Source organism: Magallana gigas, chromosome 2, assembly GCF_963853765.1.
Source record: "Magallana gigas chromosome 2, xbMagGiga1.1, whole genome shotgun sequence".
NCBI classification, from domain to species: domain Eukaryota; kingdom Metazoa; phylum Mollusca; class Bivalvia; order Ostreida; family Ostreidae; genus Magallana; species Magallana gigas.
The window spans coordinates 60,874,447-60,895,682 of record NC_088854.1 but is presented as its reverse complement, the minus strand read 5'-3'; the positions used below and the strand labels follow the sequence as shown (position 1 = coordinate 60,895,682).

The 21,236-nt window shown below is 35.3% G+C and overlaps 1 protein-coding gene across 1 annotated transcript; it reads left to right on the top strand.

The window, feature by feature from the left end:
• The first annotated feature begins 1,613 nt into the window (after positions 1-1,613).
• Positions 1,614-19,634, top strand: LOC105321463 (uncharacterized). The gene is made up of 21 exons (XM_034447587.2): positions 1,614-2,002; positions 2,397-2,543; positions 2,929-3,102; positions 3,218-3,301; positions 3,398-3,571; positions 6,221-6,323; positions 9,278-9,444; positions 9,606-9,794; positions 10,672-10,731; positions 10,897-11,136; positions 11,231-11,563; positions 11,732-11,878; positions 13,781-13,951; positions 14,542-14,625; positions 14,779-14,955; positions 15,060-15,162; positions 15,273-15,439; positions 15,667-15,849; positions 18,239-18,298; positions 18,473-18,730; positions 19,460-19,634. The coding sequence occupies exons 1-21, from the start codon at positions 1,700-1,702 to the stop codon at positions 19,541-19,543; spliced, it is 3,408 nt and encodes a 1,135-aa protein (XP_034303478.2). The 5' UTR covers positions 1,614-1,699; the 3' UTR covers positions 19,544-19,634.
• Positions 19,635-21,236: the final 1,602 nt, after the last annotated feature.

The following is a 21,236-nucleotide window of genomic DNA, read 5'->3' as shown; positions in this document are numbered from 1 at the left end:
ACGGTCATTAAACTCGGAGTTGCCTTAACCTACCCGCGTATTCAATATAGTAATATAAGACCTCTAAGTATTCAATATAGTAATTTAAGACCTGTAAGTATTCAATATAGTAATATAAGACCTCTAAGTATTCAATATAGTAATATAAGACCTGAAAGTATAATACAATATAGTAATATAAGACCTCTAAGTATAATACAATATAGTAATATAAGACCTCTAAGTAAAATACAATATAGTAATATAAGACCTCTAAGTATAATACAATATAGTACATTTGTAATTAAAGACCTCTAAGTATAATACTCTGTTTCTAGACTTACAAAAATATCTGTCTCTTAAAATTTTCAAATATTTCTGCATTAAAATTCTTACTAAATTTAAATGTTATAAAGTTTTGAAATAAAAAAAACCCAAAAAATCATTAAGTAAGTTTGAAACACATTATTTGATTCACTTAATAGAAAATTAAGCGTCTTCTCACGATTTCGTCTGCTTGAGATCGATCAACATTTACTGTGAGGCTGGCTGTTCCTTTTCCAGAATAAATATAGCAAACATATAGGCCTATACACTTGGAGAGAAGAGAAGTCAAAGATTCGACAGCTGTATGTTGTGTCATTGGCAGGAACGTGATACTGAAAGGGGATGATGTCTTAATAATACGCCACACAAAACAAATTAAAACACACTCGACTTTTTCCCTTGCAGCTTATCTAGTGAAAGAAGTAATTGATCTTGGTGAACAATATACATATATCTCTCTAGAAAGAAAAAGTCGGATGGAGATCAAGAGTAGTGAGATCTAGTGTTAAGAATCAAAGTACTGAAGTACTGACGGGAGTTGATTTTATTTTGATTTTTTTTTTATTATTACTTATTTAAAAATTAACGATATGTAATTTCGCATTGCAAGTATTTGAAAACTAAATAATTGCGCACATTTTTTTTCTAATATCATATCTCGGACTTTTTCTACAAGAATTCCGAGCTGTACACGGACAACCCATAAGTATCTTGCTGTGTAATATTTAAAAATACATGGAGAAGTCACGCCATCAAACTCTGCGACGCATTACTATATCAAATAAATCACTAATTGCATAACATATATTGTAAGTGTTTAAATATAAATCTTTCAGTTATTATTATGTATGTATAACCTAATTAAAAAATAAAAATTGTTTATGTGTAAGATCGAAATCGGAGTTTATCATCATTATAATGAGCACTTTATATTTCACGTATATGTTGCGTAATCCTTTGATTTACTTTGAGGGCGGTCAATCAATATCAATGAGAAAATATCATTGCATATCGTGTAGATCTGCCTTTAAGATTGGAATGTTGTAATTTTTCCATTCCGTTTATTAACCCAGGCGAAAGAGTTGATAAGCGAATACTTTAGTTGACTAGGAACATCCCCAATAACAGGACTTGTTTTGATGCAATAATGAATGATAAGATGTCTAAGTGCCCTACATAAAAAAATATATATTGATTAAGTGTTCATACTATAGTTTTTGTTTAACAAGGTACCTCGTCAAATGACTGTTTGCATGTGATATACATTTTATCTTAACCTTATAAAAATAACGATGCCTGTTAGTCAGATGACATCCCCACAGGTATTTCCCAAGAATCGAGTACCCTAACATATATAAGAGGCCGAGAAAAGAACCCGTAATCAGAATAAACAATGGTGGGGAAGTGGTCAGTCCTTGCCGTATACCTTTTGGCCGCAGGAACTATCAACTGCTTGCCGTCTCATTCTACCGGAGCAAGAAATGTCCCGACACCGAGCGAGGTCTTCCCTCAGCACGCGCAGCTAGACGTGAATGGAAGCTTCCACCTGTACTGGAAAACTAACGCTACTCACATTACATTTGAGGCGCACGTGAGAACACGGGGATATGTGGGTTTTGGACTGTCTCTTAATGGGAACATGTACCCAGCTGACATCGTCACTGGCTGGGTTAAGCATGGACAAGCCTATTTACAGGTAAGAAACATCCTGATGTTCATGCGTTGATGCAGACATTTTTACCAAGGGTTGGAGTATGAAAGATATCCAAGATTGCTCGGGGGGGGGGGGGGTGTGGTCTGAGGCATTTTCAGGGTAATTTGACCCCCTAAATTTGAGAAATATCAACTTTTGGGGGGGGGGATTCGGTCCGCCCCTCCCAGATCTGCGCGTAAATCTCATTAAGGTCACTGACTGCCGACTTCATTCACTCACCTGATCCCTCGAAACCCGGTGAGAAATGTTTTTAGACCATACACAGAATGTCAAAACTTCGATTGTTAATAACTCTAAAGATATTCCTTGAAACTGAAAATAGCACAAATTTTCAAACTCAAACACACATACAAGATTAGGCTGGCTGTCGTTGTAGGATCGCCACTCCACCGGACACTTTGAGCCGACAGTGGACTCATCTCAGGACTGGATCCTTCTCCACGGGGAGGAGAACGAATTCGGCACCGTCATCAAAACGGTCCGGAAGTTAGACACGTGTGACGACGAAGACGTCAAGATAACGGTGAAATATTATTTGTAATACAATGAAAAATTTGTATTGTGGTATACGCTTACTGTATGTCCTTTTAAACCAATGAACGGTCATTTCAGATCATTTAAACAATGACGTAGGTATTCACTTGAGTAAAATCAATATAATGAGGATTAACGTACGAAGTGAATATTTCTATACCTACGCATCATTACACATATTTTAATCAGCAGGATGGTGACCAATTCAGGAGTCACAAACAACATGCGATTAGTCGTTTGACAATGAAAGAAAATAGATCAATAATTAAACTTTGCTTGATGTTTAACATAAAATTAGTATACCATCATGTAGGAATAATAATTCAAAGTAGAACATTATGTTGGTTTTAAAACATTGTTGGTTTTTTTTATAGAACGACACCGTACGAGTTATCTTTTCCTACAGTGAGAACGAGCCCAATCACGAGAGGGGAAGTCTGGTGTATCATGGGACTCACAGAGGCGCCAAAAGTCTCATGCTGTTGTCCGAAACCCGGAAAGTCTCCCTTCCAAGTGACGTCATCACACGGGACCTTCTAAATGGAAGAGTACGAGGCATAATGAACGAGTAGTATCTTGTTGCATATCGCGGTATATGTACTACAAACCATTAATTTTTTATCCGTTGTTTAATTAAAGCGACGTTTTGGATTTTTTTTTCAGTTCCTCTTGCCGGACAAAGATACTACATACAACTGTAAAGTATTTGACCTTTTGAACCTTGGGAAGAAGCACCACCTGATTAAAGTATGGATATATTAAATTACCATTTTACTGTCTCTAGGTAACAAGCTATGCTAGTACAATGTAAAGACGCACGTTGATGATCTCCCCTGATTTCAGTTTGAGCCAGTGATACAGAAAGAGAATGTGGGCATTGTTCATCACATACTGCTACATAAATGTTCCGACATTGACCGGAAGTACATAGGAGTGGAGTTTGACTGTTATAACTCCCACAATCACCAGCTGAAGGCGTGTAGTAATGTGATAGTTTCCTGGGCAGTAGGAGGCGGGGTAAGTGATTGATTGACATGTCTCTTATCTCATTTATATACATGTATTATACAGCCATGTCACAGTTATAGGTTACAGATAGGGAAACTCATTATTCTTAAGAATAATAACTCAACTTATAAGGAACTCATAAATACTTGAGATAATTCTCAAAAATAATAACTCAACTTATAATAACTCAAGAATACCAAATAATTCTGAAGATTAATAACTCAGCTCTTAATATCTCTAGAATACTTAAAGCTGCTTGGTCCGATTTTTTTTTATTACAGTATCAGATTTTTTCCCATACAACCCATTTATCTTAGAAAGTTATGGACTTTCTCCTATTTACACCAGCAGAATCATTCTCCTTTTAAAGTTAGAAATATTCAAAGTAAATAGAAATAATTTCTTTTTGGGCAAACGAAAAAACAAACCAAAATGCATTACGGGAATGTTTAGAAAAGGAAACCGCTTGGTTTCGTCCCCCAAATTATTGGGGTTATTCAACCTGCATGTATCGATTGTTAAGAAAGCAAACATCAGAAATATTAGCGAACAAAACGCATGTGTATTTGCAATTTGTCTGATCATTTTGACCTTTATCTAAAGCGATGTCAAAGTCGTAATACAACCTACCCGTCTCGTCGTCAGGGGTGAAATTTAACATGAGGCGAAAACACGGTACCTTTTTATGTCGTTTGTTTTGTTAGCAAATCTTGTACGTATTTTTCTTCATTGAAATTTGGCATAATTGACTGGAAAAACTACTGCAATGTTTATTATTATACATATACTAAGCATAGCCATTGTTTAAAATTTGATATGAAATCGGACCATGCAGCTTTAAAATTATCAAGAATAATAACACAACTCATAAAAACTCAAGAAAACTCAATCATTCTCAAGAATGATAACTCAATTCATAAAAACTCGAGAAAACTCAATCTTTCTTAAGAATAATAACTCAACTCATAACTACTCAAGAATACCCAATAATTCTGAAGAATAATAACTCAACTCATAAATACTTAAGAAAATTCAGTTATTCTAGAGAATAATAACTCAACTCATAATAACTCAAGAATACTCAATTATTTTAAAGAGTAATAACTCAAATCATAAAAAGTCAAAAAAGAAAAACTCAATAATTCACAAGAGTAATTATAACTCATGATAACTTAAAAAAGGAAACTTCAATAATTCTCAAGAATAGCTCAACTTATAATTACTCAAGAATACTCAATAAGTTTAATTAAAACTGAAAATATTTTTTTCAATAAATCAATTAATTATCATCTACCATAATTGTAAATCATATTTATTTCCATTAAAAACCCGAGAACAATGAATAAATAATGAAAATTGATCGCTTAATTTAAATTTCCCGCCGCGATAGCAGCTGCCATTTAAATTAACTGTAATCTATGACGTCACACCATCCATTCCGGTTTGTTTTATCAACATAGCATCAGTATCATATCATGATATTCGCTCTAAATGACAAGCTCTGGAAAAATTGAAACAAAATCGATAAGAGACCATTCTTTTACTTTTGACTTTCCACTAAATTACAAACCAATGTCAAACGGAGCATGTTCGTTGAAGTCTAAAATCGGAGGTTAGTGTCTGTGGAATCTCCGCGTACTTAAGAAAATTTTCAGCAGATGCCAAGTATCGTATAAAATATGCATAAAATAATGTGCCGTCGTTATTTCAAAATGGTAATTCCGACTTAAGAGAACGTATTTTAAACATCCAGTTTACAAGTACAACATGCAAGTTAGTAAACGAAGAACTCGACTTGGAATGAAAATTTACTCAACGTCATTTTCAACTTTGAATGATAGCAACTCATTTACTTGATAAAAAGCATATATTTATGCAGTCATGTATTTATTCTTTAGATTGACGTGTGAACCTAAACATTATCAATTTTCTTCAGTCGATTACTCGAGTAACAGAAAGGCATAAATCAGCGTTTTATTCAGAGCACTGTGTACATTGTATAAGCAAACCAAACCGGAATAGAGGGCGTGACGTCAAAATAATTAATTTTTTGGTTTCTAATACAAAAGAGCTATGCACAAATCCGTTTGTTTATCTTTTAATCTTGATATTTATAGACAGTTTAGTCTTGTTCTGGAAAGTAACTTGATGATTCAATTTTCACAAGCTAGCCTTTAAAAACGAAATTATAAGAACAACTAATGTAAGATGTAACCTTTCACGAGGCTTTAAGTTTGGTCGACTTAGCAGTAAAGGAAGGAAGCAAAAATTCAAAAATGTGACGTTGATGTTGGGGGTATCATTATAGCAGGGACATTTATCTTGAATTGACCCAGGCACGTAGTAGCGCGGGGGGCATGGGGGGGGGAACACATTTCCTTGATTAACATATAGAAAATAAAATTACCATTGAGTTGCCATTCCCCACCTTTTTGAGGATGTGTAAGAAATCGCTGTGAAAATAAGAAAATTATTAGTGAATTTTTTCATGTTTTGAAAATATCCCTCTTTCTTTTTTCTTTTTCTTTTTTGGCCTGTCGAGATATTTTGGATAAGTCTGCCCCTTTAAAAACGATGTTACGTGACAATGAGAGAGCCAATTAATGGTTAGCGTTTTCATGATGGAGTTTAACATTTTTGTGTTTTTGATATTCTTAGGAGTTTTACTACCCCCCTGAGGCCGGTTTGCCCCTGGGGGAGAGTGGAGACAGCGACCTGTTGGTGATGGAGACGCATTATAACAATCCTATTCGGAGAAACGGTAAATTCAAACACAATACAGCTAAGAACAAATGAGTAATATTTAGGTATCCGATCCATATTAGGACCTAATTATTGTAACCTTTAATATCAATCATGTATTAAATAATCTTATATTAATACAAAGCATTTTATAGTAGAAATAGGTTAACCGAGATAAATTTTCAAAAATATCATAACTAAGCAGTAATTAATTAATGAAGTTAAAGTAAAAAAATAAAGTAAAAAAAGAGTACCAACAAATGCTCTAGTGGAAAAATGCATTTACTCATTAGGAATAAGAAAACTATTTGAAACTTTTATACCATGTAGATTTTTTTAAATTGAATTTCATAGATTTAAAGCAAAGGGGGGACGGGGGGGGGGCAACTCTTCGATAACAGGAAAGAGTCAGTAATTAGGACACATTCCACTGTTAAATACTGATTCTTACACATGAAAAGTATTTCCAATTGTAATGAGTATTAAGCCCATAATATCTGTCATGCATCCTGAATCATTTAATATTTATTCGTTTGATGAGATATCCGCGCTTCTGATTGGTCGAAAAATTCCTTTGATACCTGCATCAATAAAAAAAACCCACTATTTATAGAACGGGAATTTCCAAAATAAACACTGTCAACAAAGTGTAAAGTTGTGTCTGTTTTATTGTCAGCAAACAAAATACAACTTTATAAACCTAAAAAGTTGAATGTTTAACTTTCAAAAATAATCCAAACACATTATTTGATTCACGAAATAGAAAATTAAGCGTCTTCTTACGATTTCGTCTGCTTGAGATCAATCAACATTCCTGTGAGGCTGGCTGTTCCTTTTCCAGAATAATTACATTGTATAACGAACATATAGGCCTATACACTTTCACGGTAACACTGCTGTTCAAATTTGGTAAGTAAACGATGATTTTTAAATTTACACACGTACATGATCGGTCATCAGAATAAGCATTGTTATGAGTAATGAATCAACTCCTTAGGCGCATTCCAAGCGGCAGATATACCATTGAAGTACATCACTGGCTATCTAGTTAGCACAACGTTCACAAAAGTCGCTTATACATACTATTCTTTGTCGACATATCAACTATTTTTGTCCACGATCGCCTCTCCTTGCATGGTTATGCCCAATATTGCATATTCCAGCGATCTCACATGAAAACCAGTTTTAACGAATCTTTCTGCAAATTGAATAACATCACAAGCTATCGCGTGTATTTTCCATTCGTTTTCAATTTAGCCAGTTCAGATTTTAACTCACTATTTGTGTTTAATCCATTAAATTTAGCTCAATAGGTCTGCATCAGCTGAAGGCGCATCCATTTTGAATATTACCGTCTTCCTTAGAAGACGGTATAAAGAGTTGAAATAATTTACAGTCTCCGGGCTGTGCACTTCCTCTCCTTTGTGATTGGTAAAAATAACATGATGTGAAAATTTACATTTATTTCATTGGTTGATATACTGTTCGGCACAAGGTAGATAATTTTCTGATGGTCGATTTTACGTACGACTTAACAATTTTCGTTTTCTGTTTACTAGTTGAAAGCAATATTCTTTAGCATCTCTCCAAATAATTTGTTCTTTTCTTTTTGTTTTGATTATACAAATAACAATGAAATTTGATACGGTATTGCTAATATCAGTAAACAAGTTTGTATATCAGATACGGTGAAACTAATATCAGTAAAAATGAATGATACTGAATGCAGTTGTATTAACTTTGATTTTACTACAGTGATACAACCCTTCTTAAGATCTCTTTTTACCTTCTACAGTTGATTTCAAATAAATAACTCGCTGTAAATAATTTTCAATTTTAAGCACGCACGCTTAAATGGCACATATTTTTAAAAAAAAGTTCGGCACGCTATTGCATGGAGAAGAAAGCGACATTTAAATAAAAAAAATAATTAAATTGTCTTTGATATCTTATTGCTGTTAAGACTTTGCTCTAAAGACGGTGAGCTTTTTTTAAAAAGCTAAACTTGTTGTTGCTGTTGTTGTTTTGTATTCATACGCGCCGCTTCATTTACATTATTTACATTTTTTTAATAAATGACACTTCACATTTTATGATTTGAAAATATTATATTAAATGATAAGAAATGAAGATAATGATTTTTCTATTGATCGACGTATCAAAGAAAAAATTGACCGGAAAACTTTTTCATCAATTCGCTAATGCGCTACGCGCATTGATAAAGTTTTCCGGTCAATTTTTTCTTTGATAGAAAAATTATTATCTTCATTTCTTAATTCACTGAACATGGACAATTATGGATCGGATACCTAAAAACACATTTACTTAATTATCTGAGTTGGCAATTTTGTGGATATTGTAAAAAAAAAAAAAAAACTATGGAGTATATTAAATATTATAGTTACTATTGTGAATAACCCCATAATGATACTTTTTTATTTCTTAGATGTTGATGACTCTGGATTTTGATTTTAAAGATATTGTGGATAATTCTTGATATCTAATTTTGTGTAGATATTAAAACACTTCAGACTTTTGTAACTCCTGATTTATATTCTGTGTTTAGATTTGTGTATGCTGCCCGATTATTTTGTTTGTATGTTTTGGTCTTGATTATGTTGTTGGAGATATCGTAGATAAGTCCGTATAATGTTGCTGTAGTTATCGTGGATAACTCTGGATAATGTTGCTGTAGATAGCGTGGATAACTTTTGATTATTTTGTTGTACATATTGTGGATAACTCTGGATTAAGTTGTTGTAAAAATTGTAGATAAGTCTAGTAGTAGGTAATGTTGTTGTAGATATCGTAGATTACTCCGGATTATGTTGTTGCAAATAGTGTGGATTACTACCAATTGTGTTGTTGTATATATTGTGGATTGCTCCGGATAATGTTGTTGTAGATATTGTGGATAACTCCAGATTATGCTGTTTTAGATATTGTGGATAACTCTGGATTTTGTTGTTGTAGATACTGTGGATGACTCTGGATTACGGCTGACATTGACCCCGACCCTCCGACAGCATGACGCCGGGGTTCTGACTACCGGAGTACGTGTAAATGACCTCCAAGTTGTACCTCCGTTCGAAAAAGAATTCCTTTCTAGTGGATTTTGTACATCAGATTGCCTGAATAAGGTAATAAATTCCAGTCATTTCCATGCAGATATCTCCCGACAATTAAGAACAGGGGACATTGAATGTATATAAAAAAAATGAAAATAATGAGGTTTTTAATGAAACCAACACATTACACTTTTGATTGACAATCCTGTTATTTCCTGCGATATTTATTAAAGGGACTTGGCAATAATACGGGCGGAGTGAACATTATTGCTATTCTGGAGCATGGACATTTGTTGGCCAGGAAGATCCGGACCAGAATCATCCGGAACGGGACGGAGTTAGAGCCGCTGGCCGTGGACAAAAACTATGACTTTAACTTCCAGGAATTTAGAAACCCGCCAAATGCAAGAAAGATAATGTCGGTAAACATATATGGTCAATATCCTTGCTTTTCGTTTGTTTTAACCAAGACTTTTGATATCTTTTTTATATACTATCTATGCACAGGCACATAACAATGGGGAGGGTGTTCTGACTACATTACTGTACGAGTCTACTCTTTCAACGTTTTTATAAATCGACCTTTTTAACATATATATATACATATATATATATATATAAATATATATATATATATATATATATATATATATATATATATATATATATATATATATATATATATATATATATATATATATAAATCACTCGATATAATCAACAACACTAGGCATCTTTAAAGTGTCGGATCTAATATATAGATACTAAGCCAGTAAACTGAATATATAAAGCACTAAAAATGGGTAATGCCACGAACAATAGAAATTGGATCGCTATAAAGTAATCAATCCGATTACTTTATAGCGATCGGCGAAAGTAGCAACACCTTCTTTAAGAATGTGAACAAATGTTTATAATGTAACTGTTCTTTTTTTATAGATTTTTAAGTATTTTATTAGTAGCTTTAGATTTTGTTCTCCTTGTTTTGTACTCATGTAATTTATTTTTTGGTCCTGAAGAAGGGACTGGTTGTCCCGAAAATTTGACAATTTCTATTGTTCGTGTCGTTAGCCATTTTTAGTGCTATATATATATATATATATATATATATATATATATATATATATATATATATATATATATATATATATATATATATATATATATATAAAACAGTGAACAAACAAGCACGTCCTTCCACGTTTCTTTAACAAAATTAAGATTGTTGAAGCTGTGTTAAGTGCGCGTTAAGTTATAGACAGACTGTTGCTGTAACAATGAACACTCTGATTGCTGCAGGGCGATGCTCTAGTGGTCGACTGTACTTACGATTCCACTCAACGCTCAACGGTCACCTACGTGAGTACAACTGTTTGTGTTCATACCGTGGCCGACTGATGTTTGCTCTTAAAACTTTTGCCACTTATCTAAACGCCAAAAAACCCCCACCAGAAATCATCAGAAAACGACAACATTTTCCCTTACATAAATCTAGATTAAAGAGGATAATAATTTATATTGCAGGGAGGCCTCGCTACAACAGACGAGATGTGCCTTTCGTTCATCATATACTACCCTAAAATGGGTCTGGATTCGTGTAAAAGTGTTCCAATGTACAACAACGTTCCCAGAACGCAGCACCATGGCCATGCGGTGGCCTCACAGTTTAATTTTAGATTGGAGTCAGAAAGAAACAAATTTAAAATGCTAACATCAACCACAAAGCACTTGGCGGGCTGTGTCGGGGCATCACTTACTCCCCGGGTAATTTGTACAGTTGAATTAACCTTATACTCATCTCAAGGAGACATAATTAATACTGATTGACATTTAATTGTAGAGCGTTTTTATTTTATAGCACACGCATCAAGAGCTTCCCATGTTGTTACCTCAGACTCCCTATGTAGAACCGCCAACCATGTGCCCATCGGTGACGCCACCAATGACGTCATCACAACCCAAAACGGCACTGTGTGGGGCTCCATTGCCAACAGAACAATTTGTTTTTCATGAGAGCCTAGATGCAGATGGCAAATATGTTCTCTTTTGGAACGTTAATAAAACACACATTATCTTTGAAGTCCACGTTGAGACAAAAGGCTATATCGGATTTGGAATGTCTCCAAACGGGAAAATGTACCCCGCTGACGTCGTTGTTGGATGGGTCAAAGACGGTGTTCCACATTTTCAGGTATTGTTCTATCCAAAGAGAAAGAATAGCGTAAAGATCTTCATTACATTGTGAAGCCCCTTAACCACCAACTCACCTTGACTTTAAAGACTTTGAGCTGATGTATTTGAAATCTGTGACGTTGGTACCGTGGTGCCAGTTTGATGCCTGAATATGTCCTTGTTTCAGGATAGACACACGGTTGGTCACTCTCAGCCAATCGTAGACGCCTCCCAGGACTGGCATCTCCTCTATGCCAGGGAGGATCATTGCAGAACAGTGCTGAAAATGGTCAGGAAACTGGACACGTGTGACGACGAGGACTTCAAAATCACGGTGTGTATATTAAATAAAATATAACAAAATAAAGACATGCCATACAATATTCATTTAACTAATGAAAACGAATTTGCAGTCTTGTAATCCATTTAGAGAAGAGAACCATACCATCAGCCTACATTAATGGAAACAAATAATCGCTTAATTTTCCATTCACTAAATACAATATCATGCTTTAACATTGTTATACATTAATTTGTTGCCATTCAACAGTTTTTAGCTCACCTGAGCTGACAGCTCAAGTGAGCTATTCTGATCACATTTTGTCTGTCGTCCATCTGTCTGTCCGTCTGTCTGTTAACTTTTCACATTTTCAACATCTTCTCAAGAACCACTGGGCCAATTTCAACCAAACTTGGCACAAAGCATCCTTATTCAAAGGGGATTTAAAGTTGTGAAGATAATTAGGAATTTATGAATATTTTCGAGAAATTTTCAAAAATCTTCTTCTCATGAACCATAAGACCAGAAAAGCTGAAACTTGTGTGGAAGCATCCTCATGTAGTGTAGATACAAAATTGTGAAAATCATGACCCCCAGGGGTAGGGTGGGGCCACAATGGGGGGTCGAAGTTTAACATATGAATATATAGAGTATATCTTTAAAAATCTTCTTCTCAGAAACTAATCGGCCAGGAAAGCTGACACTTGTGTTGAAGCTTCCTCAGGTAATGTAGATTCAAAGTTGTGAAAATCATGACCCCCGGGGGTAGGGTGGGGCCACAATGGGGAATCGAAGTTTAACATATGAATATATAGAGTAAATCGTTAAAAATCTTCTTCTCAGAAACTAATCAGCCAGGAAAGCTGAAACTTGTGTGAAAGCATTATCTGGTAGTGAAGATACAAAGTATGTATTATGTATTATTGTACATTGTCCAGATAGTTTGTATTATGACTCCATTAAGCTGATTTTATCATACCTATTGTTTCTCAGGTGAGCGATGTGGCCCATGTGCCTCTTGTCCTTATATTCCTACTTGTCACAATATAAACAAAAGTTTCGATCAATCGATCAAATCAAATGCCTTTCTGAAATAAAAAAAAGCACAATATAAACATCAATATCAACAATTAACCAACAACTAAAGATTAGAGATTATAAAACAAAGGCATCGGGATGCTTATTTATCATGATATGTTCAAATTATTTATCATGAAATATCTATATCAAAATATAACTGATTTGAAGAAGCACAAATTTGTTCTCAAGTTTTGACTGAGCGATAGTCGAGTGCTTGAATACTCATTGACATCCCTAATAACAATTATGGAAAAAAAGAAGTGTCCAACTATCAGACTGTATGAAAATGTATGAAACACTTTAACTAAAACTAAAGAAAAATATAACCATATTTCTTGGGTGTAAAACCTTATGCTACATGAACAAGAGGTTCTCCATGATGCTTACAAAAATGTGGTCATGATTTTGCCCCCAAAATTTTTTTCAGATGTCTTTGTCAATTTTCATATTAGACATTTCCAATAGTCAACTAAAATTTGAGTTGCAGTCGTAGAGTCATAATTATAAGCGAGCTCACAAATCTTTGTTGCCAAGTTTAACCTAAAATGAATGTTACAATAAACTTAAACAAAATTTGGTTGGCACATAGAAAAATCAGCTTAAAGAAGATCGGCAACCGGTATATTGAGCCAAAATAAATAAAATTTATTGCCTCAACAAAAAATAGTGAGGTTTGTATTTCGCTAGGAACTCTGCGACAGACACTCAAATTCCTGTTTATCATTAGAAATGCATTATTAAATCAGTGTAAGTAATATAAAAATAAAATTTGACCAAAATCGGGACCAAACCTCTTCAATACTAACATAAGACTTGCTCACTTACAATTGTACATCCACATAGATGCATCTATCTTTTGTTACTTTCTTTCCTCAGGACGACACCGTAAAGATCATTTACTCCTACCACCCCCACGACCCCAGCAGTGAGGACAGCATCCCGTATCACGGGACACACCGGGGGATCCGGAGTCTGCTACTGTTGTCTAAACTCTCCCCACCGCCCCTGGAAAGCGACGCTATAACCATCGACTGGAGAAATGAAAACGTAAGACATTTAGAGAATAATACATGCCTGTTTATTTTAAAATGAATAAGAACTTTCGGCATGCTTTGGAAAATGGATCATCCGAATCAATATCGTTAATATATTCCCTGGAATACATCAATATTCATAAATAAACACGTTTTTTCTTTTCCAATATTAAAAGTTTATATTACCGGTACACATCTTGCATTAGAAACAATTGTAATTGATCTCAGTCTGCCTTATGGACCCTTACAGGAACACTCCGCAGGCAATTCTACATAATGTCCTAGATATCCCCTTATCCCCACTGCATCTTGTATGAAATAATGACAACGATGTTTTCTTAACTTCTCAGTTTAGAGAGATAATTAGATCTATGGTAATATCTTTGAAATATATACTACCAAAGTTTTACAATTTTTCTCTTGTATCTTGACACCTGTTTATAAAAACCTCAGATAATCTGAAGTCTAAAACTTCAAAGCTGTGTTTTAAATACGTGTAGGAAGATCAATTACTTCCGTCACTAGATAAGCTGCTAGGAAAAATGTCGAGTGTGTTCGAATTTGTTTTGTGTGACGTATTATTAAGACATCATCCCCTTTCAGTATCACGTTCCTTCCAATGACACAACATACAGCTGTCGAATCTTTGACTTCTCTTCTCTCCAAAAGAAACACCACCTAATCAAGGTAGTCATTGTTATCTAATCAGCACATTGATCGATAACAGTTGAATACTAAATTGCTTTTAACTTCATTTATATGTAGCGGCTAGCTGGTGTAAATCTATTATAGTATATCAAGATATTCAAACATTGTATTTAGTACTGACATTGTCTCTAGTTCGAGGTACAAGTTCAGAAAGGCCATGAAGTTTTAGTACATCACCTGGTGGTGTACAAATGCCCCGGAATCAACAGGAACCTGGTCAACTCCCCCAACTACATTTGTCACGAGGATTCAGACAAAACCAAGCATCCGTGTGGCAAAATAGTGGCGATATGGGCGGTAGGGGGAGAGGTCAGTATCTGATGCATATCAATATGTTTTTATTTTTAAAAAACCAACATAATGTTTACTTGGCAGTGCTAGCGTCAAAGTAATCCTCGTTCAATCTTCTATAGGCGTTCTACTTCCCCACGGAGGCAGGACTTCCGGTGGCTGAGCCTGGAGACACTGAACTCTACATCATGGAGACCCATTATAACAACCCAGAGCTCAAGAGTGGTCAGAACAACCACAGACTATTCAATAAATTCATTTTTACTATAGAGTTTCAGTCTTTAACTCCAAAGTATGCATTTCATCATGTTTTTTTTTCTCACTGCCATGTGTAGGTATGGTGGATAACTCTGGCATTCGATTTACGGTGACGCCCACTTTACGACAACATGATGCGGGGATCCTTGAATTTACAGCCCCTGTGGATACAAACCTGGTCATTCCGCCTCATCAGTCTAACTTTGTATCCAGTGTTTATTGCAATGAGTCCACCGTCACTGAGGTGTGTTTATATTATACACAATCTTTTCTCTTTAAAAAATATAAAGTTACCAGATTTGTGCCGTAGATTTTCTTTGTTATGAGAAACAAATGGTAAAAAATGTGAAATTTATCATTACACCACAACCATGCCATAGATGTGCAAAATCGACAGAGACCTTATAAAAATCTCCATTACATTTCATTGAAATTATCAACCAATCTATTATAAGACTCTTCATTTTTTAGTATCTCCAAGAGTACCCTAATGGCGTCAATGTTTTCGGTGTACAGCAGCACGCTCATCTTCTCGGTAAGGCAATTAAAACAAGAGTCATCCATAAGGGAGTGGAACAAAAACCCCTAGCAGACGATAAATACTACGATTTCAACTATCAGGACTTTCGCCGAGCAAACAGAACTTTGAGGGCCGTAAGTATCTCCATTTGACTGAAGTTTTTATTTTATGATCATATTTCCTTGTTCAAATCTTACAAAGCAAGGAATGACAACATAAAGAGTATAAACTTAAAAAAAAAAAGCTGTATAAGGAGGCTTTTTAACAAGCCATGTCAAATATTCGTTTATTCTTGGTGTACTTACCTAAATCATTGGGAGTAAATAGGACTTTACTGTATTATTGAGTATAATTATTGGACTTAGTTTATCATTTATTATATATGGCTTACAGTTGAATCTATGAGTATATTGGTCTAATGTGTGATTAAATTAAATCAAGTGGGGTCTAGTAAAACATCGCTGTATCTTTGGGTGTATTGGACTTTTCTGTATTTTTTAGCCGGGCTCTGCTGAAAGCAGAGTCCTGGCTCTAGGCAGGCAAATCGCCAATGTTACTATAAATAGCATAGTAAACAAAAAACCAAACAGCGTCAAAGTAAAAGCTTCCGCCATACTAAATAGTTACACAGAGAGCCAAGTTTTGTCAAAAGTGTTGGCATTTTGTTTTATTTTTTTTTTATTTTCGAGAGAATTGTCTATCTGTTTTAGTTTTCTTATCAATAACGTGTTTTAAAAACAAGACTATGCATTTTGGACACATACAATGCGCATGAATTTCCAAGAACTACTTTACTGTACGTTGAAAAAATGGGGGTTGTATACATAACGCTTCTTGCAAAATTCAAAGCAGCAACTGTTAATCTTTTTTCTACTAGAGAGACATATTTTTGTTAATAGCCGCTTACCACATTTGGTCGCTCTTTGACGCTTTCCCGACAAAAGCATGAGAGAGAGAGAGAGATTTTCAGTCTTTACTACACAATATGCATAATGACACCAAAAGAGCCCGGCTTTCAGTACTTCAGTACTTTGATTAATCATGTTACACTTACCTGCACTGTGTGATTAAGTTAGATCAAGTGGTAGTGTTGGGTGTCGTAAGACTTTGCTGTGTCATTTAGTTCAGTATGACATAGGTGTATCACTGTTTCTATTTAGACCTAACTGTATCGTTTGTTCTAGTTAAACAAGTCTGTGTTGGGTCTCGTAAGACCTATCAGTGGGTCTAGTTAAAGAACGTAGGGGAATAAACCGATGCATAAAACCCTCTTCAGTACATTTGAAAAACCCACAATTTTTTTCTTACAAATATCACTTTTGTTACATTTATTAAGCATATGTAATCATTTGCTTTCAGTTTTGTTAAAACCTTCAAAGGTTGACTTCAAATTGATTGATATTACGACATCAACATATGTATTTGCTTATTGAGCAACAAAATGCTAATGAAATCGGATGTTCAGACTATAGTTTTTTATAGAGTGTGTCATCATACAGTTTTTTAAGAACATATACTGATGAAACATCTAAATGTCTATCTTTTTTCTAATAAAACTAGGTACCAAGACCTACTCTATAGTAAAATGAAGGGTTTTTTTCCTTCAATTTTCAAGATTAAACGGCCAGGACCGAATTATGTTGCGCAATACTAGATCGAGTTTGTCAATTAAATAGTTTCCAACTTGTGATTCCGTGGTGTAGCGGTAAGCGAGGAGTTATTGAAACATGTGTATTTTGAAGTAGGTATTTGGTTCTAATGAATCGTATTGTAAACATTTTTATATTTTTCATTACTATGGTTGAATTCGAAAAACTCATTTGATGTAAAAATTTAAAACTGCGTTATTAAGAATGAAACACATGCTCTTTATCATTTTATAGATTTTTGATTTACTGCTGAATTAGTTATCTTTAACAGTATCTTTAAAAATACATATGTTTCTTTGTTGAAGTGGGGCAAATTATGGACATGAAGACAAAAGATTAGAATTCTTAATTCTATGTACACGCACATAATAAACTCTCTGAGGATAAGTAAGAACAGCCCAGGAATAAAAATATTTGAAGTTAATACACTTATTATACTATATGCGTGATTGTCAGTTGTAACATACTAGTGATAGGTCTAAGGCCACTTGTGGGCATATGCCTCGGCTTATTCCTCCAGGTTCTTTAGTTGTATCGTAGTTTAGTTGTACCGTTGGGTCTAGTTTGATATGGCTGTTAAGTTGTGAATAGTGCAATGGACAAAACTGTATTGATAAGTTCAAATAGTATTAGCTGTATTGTTGGTATGAGTAAGACTTAACTGTGTCATATATGATCAATGTAGGCTTATCTGTATCGTAGGTCCAGACAGGCTTAGCTGTATCGTTGATATGAATTAGACTAAGCTGTATCGAAGGGTCCAAGAAGGGTTATTGGGTCATTCAATTAATGCAGGAAAAAGCATGATCATTGTTTCTTTGTGTTGCAATAAATCTATAAAAGTTGTAATATCTTGATTTTCATTTTTATTCAGGGAGACAGTTTGATATTAGAGTGTACATATGATTCAACAGGCCGAACTAATGTCACATACGTAAGTTACATTGTTGTATTGCTAACATGCATTTGTGAGTACAACCATGGTGATTCAGAAACTACTTGTTTCAAACAACAATAATAATAAGGTTGATCTTTTCGCAGTTGAAATGCTTTCATTTAAATTACAGATTATTTATATCTGAAATTACGCCACTTTTCTACTGTCTAGGGCGGATATTCTACTCAGGAGGAGATGTGTATTGTGTTTATTTTCCACTACCCCCGGACGCGGCTGTATAACTGTCAGAGTAAGCCCCTGTATAATAGGTTTCACACAGGGCCCGTGGTCGGATGGTGGAGCTATCTGGCCCCCCTGACCAGCACGTTTGACGCCATGGACTGGACAAACGCCAGCGTGATCCGGGAGTTTAAAGACAGCCTGGAGAACGACCAGTATTTCTACGTCTACGGCCATGACAATAACCAGGTAGGTCGCCAGCCTCATCCCGCCCCCAAAACAGCTAGGTCGCAACCCTCAACCGCCCCAAGGACAGCTAGGTCGCAAACTCCACCTGTCCCAAGGACGGTTAGCTGTCTGCTAACACCAACCCCAGAGACAGCCAGTTAGGTCAGCACACACTCCACTGCATTCTGGTCAACACCTACCCCCAAACGCCCTAATACAGGTAGTTCTACAACCCCACCCACTACATATAAGTTGCCACACACCACATTACATCTACCCACCTCAATAACAGGTAGGCTGTCATCCCACCTCCAATGCCTATAACAGGTACTAATAGTTGCTACTTTCACCTTTGTCCAATACATGCATTTTGCCAACCCTACCCACCCCCTGTACAAGTAATTTTCTTATTCACAAACGACCTCAGGTAGCTCGTTATCCTGACCAACTCCAAGGTAGCGGGTGGTTTTTTTTATACGCCGGTGGTCACCAAACAGATCACTCATGTCAACATCATAAAATCGTTTAAAACTCACAAATCCTACACAAAAAAGTCAAAAGGCCGAAAGCGAGAACTCGGTGAACTGTAAATTGTATACACTCTACGCTACATCACAGTATCAGTAATTATTTTGCATCCGAATAATTTCTCTAAATAAATTTTGATATACTAGTATTTTATTCTAATGTCTCAGTTTTTTTATTGACATATCGTAACGAAGCGTTGACTATATGTATTGTTTGTTTCAGTATAACTATACGATGATGGATCCTAAGTCTATGTACCCAAATGTTCCGTACACTGAGCCCCCCAACACTCAATGCGGAGTCTGAATTCAACAGAAAGTCTGAGAGATATAGAGAGAGAAAAGTACATAGAGCTATCGCGGCTTATTCATTTTCCCGATTTTTTACAGATGCATAGGTTTGAATCATATCGATGTAGATTTAATATTGAATTGAAATAATGATGGAATAAATAATGTTTGAAACAAAATGTCAGTGTGTTTGTTTTTGTCTGGGTGAACATTTAAAATAAATTTTACCTTAAATGGTTAACATTTAGTATCTATATTCAGCATTGAGAAAATACACATATGTGACAGAGGATAATGGTAAGCAGATAGGTAGCAAAAGCAATGGAAGATTTGCGAGCAAAATGAGGGAATGACAGGATTCTGATGTAACTTATTTACACTAAATACTCTGGTTGTAACTTATAACACTGAGCACTTTTGTTGTCGCTTAAAAGATTGAACATTGTGGTTGTTGCGTACACTGTATAACACTGAACACTTATAAAAATGAACACTCTCGTTGTTGCTATATAAATAAACGCTCTTGTTGTTGCTTACAACACTGATCACTATTGCTGTTTCTTATAACACTTTACACTCTGGTTGCTACTCTATCAACAAACTGGCTGTTGCTATAACCATGAACAATATAGCTGTTTCTATAACACTGAGTGCTCTGATTGTAGCTTATAAGACCGAATACTTTGGTTGTTGCAATAATACTGTACAATTTTGTTGTTGCTATAATAATGAGCACTCAGTTTTTGTTATAACACTATCATTCTGGTTGTTGCAGGGCGATGCTCTTGTGATCGAGTGCACTTACGATTCCACTCAACGCTCAACGGTCACCCATGTGAGTAGAACTGTTTGTGTTCATAACTTGACCGACTGTTAAAAATTATCTTAACAGACAAAAAACCCACCAGAAAAGACAACACTTTCCTTCGTATGAATCTAAATTAAAGATAAACAGAATTTTTATTGCAGGGAGGCCTCGCTACAACAGACGAGATGTGTCTTTCGTTCATCATATACTACCCTAAGATGGGTCTGGATTTGTGTGAGAGTGTTCCAATGTACAACAACGTTCCCAGGGCGCAGTCAAACGGCCATGCGGTGACCTCACAGTTCAATTTTACATTGGAGTCAGAAAGAAATAAATTTAAAATGCTAACATCAACCACAAAGCACTGGGCCGCCTGTAAGTGGGCTTCATTAACTCCACAGGTGATTTGTACAGCTTGGTTAACATTATACATGCACTCATCTCAAGGAGACGTTACAGATATCGACTGATAGTTAATTGGAAAGCGGTTTTATTTTATAGTACACACATCAAGAACATCCCATGTTGATACCCTAAACTCCCTATGTAGAACCGCCATCCATGTGCCCATCAATGATGCCATCAATGACGTCATCAAAACCCAAAACGGCTCTGTGTGGGTCTCCTTTGCCAACAGAAGAGTTTGATTTTCAAGAAAGCCTAGATGCGGATGGCAAATATGTTCTCTTTTGGAACGTTAATAAAACACACATTATCTTTGAAGTCCACGTTGAGACAAAAGGCTATATCGGATTTGGAATGTCTCCAAACGGGAAAATGTACCCCGCTGACGTCGTTGTTGGATGGGTCAAAGACGGTGTTCCACATTTTCAGGTATTGTTCTATCCAAAGAGAAAGAATAGCGTAAAGATCTACATTACATTGTGGAGCCCCACAACCA